Source organism: Lactuca virosa, chromosome 4, assembly GCF_052849685.1.
Source record: "Lactuca virosa cultivar CGN04683 chromosome 4, Lactuca_virosa_CGN04683_v6, whole genome shotgun sequence".
Lineage (NCBI taxonomy): Eukaryota > Viridiplantae > Streptophyta > Magnoliopsida > Asterales > Asteraceae > Lactuca > Lactuca virosa.
Genome location: NC_136429.1, coordinates 29,217,314 through 29,224,177, shown reverse-complemented (window position 1 = coordinate 29,224,177; position 6,864 = coordinate 29,217,314). Strand labels below are relative to the sequence as shown.

The window sequence follows — 6,864 nt, the reverse complement described above, 5'->3', positions numbered from 1 at the left end:
ATTTCAGAGGTACGTCTCTGTCAATCCCTAATTTTTCGTCGGCATCCATGATCCATGCCTTAATTATCAACTTCCTCCTGTTCTAGTTTCATCGACGTGATCATTTTACGTTCTTTTAAGCGTTCTCGTGTCTTAGTTGATAGGTTATAGAGCTTTTCGCCTGATGTATCAGCGAGAATATCGTAAAACTACTGATTTGTGGATTAGTTAATATCTATAGCGATACTGCAGTACTAACAAAAGATTGACGTGGATGTTTGAGATTTATAGTTTTTTCTCTTCTTTTCCATGGTGATCGGTGATAGGTACTTAATGTTGCTTGTCAGTAATAAAAATACTAATTCTTATCAAGTTTTTTAAATGACGTATTTGGCATGATTATTATTTTTTTAATGTTAGTCTATATATACGACCTTTTAATTGATGATCCCACTCTTAACCAAATCAGATGGAATTGGGGCTTTTGGTTTATCCCATTTCATTATTCATATGTTTATATTTAGTTTTCTCATATGAACATACATTTTTATACATGTTCTTAATTGTGGTCTTTTAGTAACTTCTTTTACGCCTTGTTCCCGAGTCTCATTTAAGGAGGGAAGAGGAGGTAAGTGGAAGAAATCGGAAGGAAAGGCTGATAAAATCTTGTTCCCGAGTTTTTTTTTGGATGATTTGGAAAGAAAAGAAGAGAAGATAACGGAAGATCTTCCCTCCTAATCTTCCTCCCAAATTAGAGAGATTTGGAGAGAAGTCGATCGTATCCACATCCTTTTTTTTTTTTGAATTTTACATAATTATCCTCATATTATTGTATAAACGAACCATATAAACCAGAAAACACATCACGTATTCAAGATTCTGCGTAACCCTCAAGCTGTTCAACCACGTCTTCATTCTTCATCCCTGCAACTAGTAAATAACTGTAGTAAATAATTGTTTCTGCCTTCTTTTTAGTTTTAATTCACTGCTATTGGAAGATCTTCCCTCCTAATCTTCCTCCCAAATTAGAGAGATTTGGAGAGAAGTCGATCGTATCCACATCCTTTTTTTTTTTTGAATTTTACATAATTATCCTCATATTATTGTATAAACGAACCATATAAACCAGAAAACACATCACGTATTCAAGATTCTGCGTAACCCTCAAGCTGTTCAACCACGTCTTCATTCTTCATCCCTGCAACTAGTAAATAACTGTAGTAAATAATTGTTTCTGCCTTCTTTTTAGTTTTAATTCACTGCTATTATTTGCTTCTTACTCAACCATGAATTGTTGCTGAGTTTTGGATTATTAAACTTCAACTTCGAAATCATTATTATAAATGCCCTATCAAATAATGTATTTGAGTGTTGTTTGACTGTTGATTCAATAAATGATCAACTGTTTTGGTTCGTTGAGTGGTGGTGTTGTTGCTTTACGTATTGCAAGCCATCTCACAGTTTCATAGCGTTTTTGCCCTTGGCTCTACCTCTTGTTTGTTGTTGCAAGGAAACATATTCCTTTATATTTGTGATTACGTTTGGTATCTGTCATTAATAAACTTCTAGCCAACAAATGTTGTGTTAAAGAAATTAAGTTATTGGTTATTTGATTTACACTTTTTTTGACATCAGTAGATTGTATCAGCATTTATGGTGGTTTCCTGATGCTTATATCGTATTCATGCTCATAGTGGCCTTATTTTGAACAACAATCATAAAGAATTTTTATGTAATGTAGTAAATAAGTAAATTCATATAAAGCCTTTAATTAGCAAAAAGAAAAAGTGTGAAAGTAAACATTGTATCAAGTATGTAACAACTTTTGATTATTAGTTGCTGCTCATTTTGCAGTTTGTTCTGCTTCTTTCATCTATAATTTTGCTTCTTTTGGATATGGGATGCTCCTGTTAGGATGTAGAACAACATTCTTTTTTCTAATTATAACTATGTATTTAACATGATTGCTTAAAAAATAAGGGTAACATTGTAAAGTTATTTATTTCCTTCCCCTCCCTTTCTTTTCTCTCCATATTTCCTTCCCTTTCTTTTCTTTCCTTTACTTACACTCGGGAACTAGGCGTTAGGCATTTATACACTTGTATTATGAGTGAAAAATTGGGTTCTCAGTGTAGGATGTAGAATTATATCATGACCTCTTTGGATTCTTAATTTCACTAGCAGAATAGGAATAAAGCATGTCTTTGTTAGAATAAGAATCATACACTTATCAGCTAGCTAAAAGAGTTGTGACATTTTCAAATTGCCTTGATACATTTACAAAAGTGGCATAAGACCATCCTTATAACTTATAAGCAGCACCATCTGATGCAGTATTGATGTTATGTCTTAATCTGTGTTCCATATATTTAGTTGGTATTCTTATGATCTATTAACCAAGTAAATATAATTGATTTAACTTTTACATTATGAAGTGCAGATTATCATTTGCTTGGGAATGTGATTTGTGGACTCAAAAGAGAAGGAAGGATGGTTATCTGGCTATCAGTGAAGATGATCAGAATCACAAGAAAACTAGGATTGTGTGTATAAGGGATTGACAGGATTGTGTGAATAACAGAGAATGGAGTTTGATCACAATAATGTTAGGTGGGTTGTAGAACAAGATAGATTGAGCAGATTGCCAGATGAGCTTCTTCATAAGATCATGTCTTGTTTTGACATGAAATTTGTTGTTGAAACGTGTTTGTTGTCATCAAGATGGAAGCTTCTGTTGACATCAATGCCCTTTCTTAACTTCTCAAGCTGTAATTTTGGGTCTTTACTTAGGTTTGCTGAATTCATGACTCATGTTTTGTTTCATCGCGATCATCAAAGAGAAGTGTCTTTGTTAAAGCTACATTTCCAAGGAGCAGCTAATGACTTTTGTGTGAGAAAGATTGCAGATTATGTGTGCTCTCACAATGTTCAACAACTAACTATCTGGCTCACACACCACCTTCCAAATAACCCTCCTTTCCTGTTTACCTCTAATTCACTCAAACATTTCACACTGACTAGCATTGTGATTGGAGCTTGCAATATTACACCCAAAACACCTTGGGATTTTCCAGCTTTAACAACTTTGCATCTCAGAGGCATCGTATTGAGTGGCGATCTTTTCTCCAAGTGTGTAAACTTAAAGCAACTCACTTTAGAATCTTTTGTTATTAATGTGGATGTGGAGGAATTCGACATCATTACCCCTCGACTTTCTGATCTCATTCTTATCGGTGGGAAATGTTCAAGAGTCATCATCAATCTGATTGCACCTCAACTTGAGAATCTCACAATATATCATTGCTTCATCAAGCTCTTGAATGCTCCATCAATTCTTTCATCTTTGTGTTACACGGGTTTTCCGCATCCACAATTGTTCAAAGATTGTTTCCATTCTCTAAATGAAGTGACTATATGTTGGTTAAAAATGCCATATAAGGAGGAAGATGCTCTCAAAACTATTCACATGCTTCAGAAGCTCTATAGTGCCAGATATGTTACACTTGATGCTTACATTGTTGAGGTATTGTGATATTATACAATCTATATATATATATATATATATATATATATATATATATATATATGCATATGCATCTTTAATGTATATATTTCTTTTTGTTTTTGTGCATGCAGTGTATTTCATCATTTCCAGATTTATTATTGCACAATTCTTCACCTTTTACCAATTTGATTTGCCTGACTATAGACTCCAGCATGCGTATGGATGTAAAAATGTCTATTGAAGCTAGAAACTTCTTGATTGAGAAGTCTCCAAGTGCCACTTTAATCATGAAATGACCCAAGGAACTTTTATCACAAAGGTTTTAATTTTCATAATATTTTCCATGTATGGCTGCCTTCTATTTATTGTTGTTTATGGCTTTTAGTAGTGGGGTCAGTTGGAGCATGTTGATATTTTTGCAACTTATACATTTGTTTTAAGTTGTTAATGCTCTCTCCATTCTAAGAATTAAAACTTTAACACATCATATCATTAACTTTTCAGGGCTGCTAATTATTGGCCAACATGAAGATGTTTGACCCCATTGGATTCATGCAAATTTTTGTGAAAAAGTCAGAGTTATACCATCTTTGGAATTATTGAATCTTATTTTTTTTTTACTTCTGTTATTGAAACTTTTGATTACTACATATACCTTGTTCAACATTTTGGAAGATACAACCTCAAAGATAATAGTCCTATATCTTATTTCAAGCTAGAAGTCGTTTCATATGAAACCAGAATATTTCCAAGGATTAAATTTAGACTTGATTGATTTTTGTTTTGTAAACCCGGCAATGAATGGATTAGGTAATTCTACTAACTCCCAGTTGTCTTATTCTTGTGTATAGCTCCAATGCATTTCACTGTCTCCATTTTTTGTTGAGACATAGTGTATAGGATCAGCATCCGCAAAGTCAGCTATATCATCAAGAGAATGTTCACCATTGACATTGTTGGACTGAGGAGGGGTATTCTTGACCACAGATGAACTGGATTCCCCTAGCTTGGTCATAGATGGAGTGGTTTGTATATGCTTTCGTATTGTCATCTTCAATGAAAATTGTTGTTTAGACTTGTGATCATCTAGTTTCCACCTTCTCATCTGTGTGTACTAGTTACTTCTCCAAGATTTGATCATGAGGGAAGGAATGTTGTGCCATTTCATTCTTGTGCATGTAAACATGCCCAAATCTGTGATGCCAAAGCATCTTTGGATCTCATGCTAAAAGAATAAATATTGTTGCTGTTGGGAAACATCTTGTTTGAGGTCATCAGTCATCTTTACCCTCCCCATTAGAGAGCATTGGTCGCATCTTTAACCATTCTTAAGAGACAAATTATATCCTTTTGAATAAAACCAGATGCTTGTTTTTCTTCTGCAAAACTTGATCTTGTGACCAAATTTATGGCAATAAAAACATTTATGGCCATCTTCCTTGTCTGAATCATCTTGAGAATCCTCTTTATTTTGTTCATGTTTTGGATGAAGAAATTCTTTCAAATATATTTTCATCAACGGCCTGATAAATCAGGAACAGGGCTTTCTTATCTTGTTTCTTTGATTCCTTTAATTCATTTGTTTGTTGCTTCTTTAATTCCTTCTTTTATGATTTCCCATGAGTCTTGTGATCCAAAGGCTTGAATCTGAATACTCCAATGGAAGTACTTCCTTCCATTTAGTTTGGGCATTTGAGTTTGTGATGGCAATCGACATGAAGAGAAATTGGCTCTGATACCAATATGTTGGAATAGATGAGAGTTTTACACAGAAAATAACTAAGAAATCTTGTATTATAATAATCACCACACGTTTACATACAGAGTTTATACATATTTATAGACAACTAACTAATACAACCCTTCACGGGAGTCGGTTAATACTTAACATAACTGCCATCTAACTGTCAACAGGTATAACTGCCAACTGTCGGATTATTATAATCGAATAGGATAACTTTCTTCACTATATCAACAGACGCATACGTTGCTAGTCCTCGATTCTTTGGAGGATGTTTACTCCGTGTTTGGGCCATCCAACAGACACATCATGCCCCTATAATTTTGCACATTATAACCATTAAAGCTTATCTAAGCTTTGCTAAGAAGAACAAATTACCTTCAATCCAAGATGTAGAAGCCTTGATTCTTAATCCTCTTGGAAATCCTTGGATAGAGCTTCAATCTCCAGGTCTCGAGCCCTAGATGGTGTCAAGAAGTGTGCGGGTGAAATGAGAGGCTAAAGACCCGACATTGCACATGTTATAGGGACTTTTCTCGACCACAAGAATGGGACACGGCTGTGTTACATGGTGATAGGGCCCATGTTCCACCCAAAAGTGCTTAAATGGCAATGTATTTTATTAAAACTCATTCCCAAACGTTTTTGGGACTTCGACAGTGAGACACAGCCCGTGTCACCCAAACAAGGCCGTGTTCTGCATTAGGCAGTGTATTTTTAGTGGAAAGTTCAAACAATCATAACTCACTCATACAGACTCCAATTTCAATGGTCTTTATATTCATTTATTCGTATTAGAGTCAACTACAACTTTTCTTTAGATTACTTTTGCTAAAAGCACTTACGTTTCAATTTATATTCCATGAATATAGGGTGGTACAGCTTCCTTTCTCAACAGCCAAAGGATATACTATTTTCGAATGAGAGTTTATTCGTACACAATTTTTTTCATACACAACAATTTGTACTTTAAAATTTTGTATTTGTACAATTTTATAAAGCTTAAAATGTTGTGTATGGAGAAATACTGTTGTTTACGAATCGCTTCTCTTTTTCAAATTGCCCTAATTTCTTCGTCTCAACTCCGAATAAGTTGATTCCTTTTGCCAATTCTTCTTTTTTTGTCATGACTTTACACATGGGTGAATAAACCCTTGATTCCATGCAATGAAATCGTCTTTCACTAGTAACACTCAAGCACATTGCTATAAAAATCAAATACAAGTATTGGTGCTTTGGTTTTGTTTTCCCAGCCACTTTATATGTATCGAATCATACACAAACAATGTCTTCTGATGTAATTCATATAACATAACCCATTTACAAGTTTACTTCAACTTTATCTTGTTTTGCACCCTATATCAACTTACTTTGTCTTTTTTTTTTTTTTTTTTTTTTTGCCGATTATATCAATTTGTTTTGCTATTTCTTTGAATTCATATTCAAGTGATAATCTTTTTTCATCCGTTCACTAATAATTTATATTATAACATTCCTCATTATAATTTTCATCATAATACATCACGTAATGTATACCGGCAACATTCTTCACATTTTGTCCCACTTTTACACGGTGTAAGGGCCTTGGTCTTTCTATTAGTACAAATACATACCATTCATTACTAGAGATGCACACAAA

General features: G+C 34.0%; 1 protein-coding gene across 9 annotated transcripts; it reads left to right on the top strand.

The window, feature by feature from the left end:
- The first annotated feature begins 520 nt into the window (after positions 1–520).
- LOC145103836 (putative F-box/FBD/LRR-repeat protein At4g03220) lies at positions 521–4,561 on the top strand. Of its 9 annotated transcripts, none has more exons than XM_079041098.1 (4): positions 521–1,186; positions 2,420–3,502; positions 3,616–3,803; positions 3,989–4,305. In XM_079041098.1, exons 2-3 carry the CDS (start codon positions 2,564–2,566, stop codon positions 3,778–3,780), a joined length of 1,104 nt encoding a protein of 367 aa, XP_078897224.1. In that variant the 5' UTR covers positions 521–1,186; positions 2,420–2,563; the 3' UTR covers positions 3,781–3,803; positions 3,989–4,305. The 9 variants fall into 9 exon arrangements, 8 of the variants coding, with proteins under 8 accessions (XP_078897224.1, XP_078897228.1, XP_078897227.1 ...); XM_079041102.1 differs by having other exon boundaries at positions 2,415–3,502; XM_079041101.1 differs by having other exon boundaries at positions 521–1,196.
- The last annotated feature ends 2,303 nt before the right edge of the window (positions 4,562–6,864 follow it).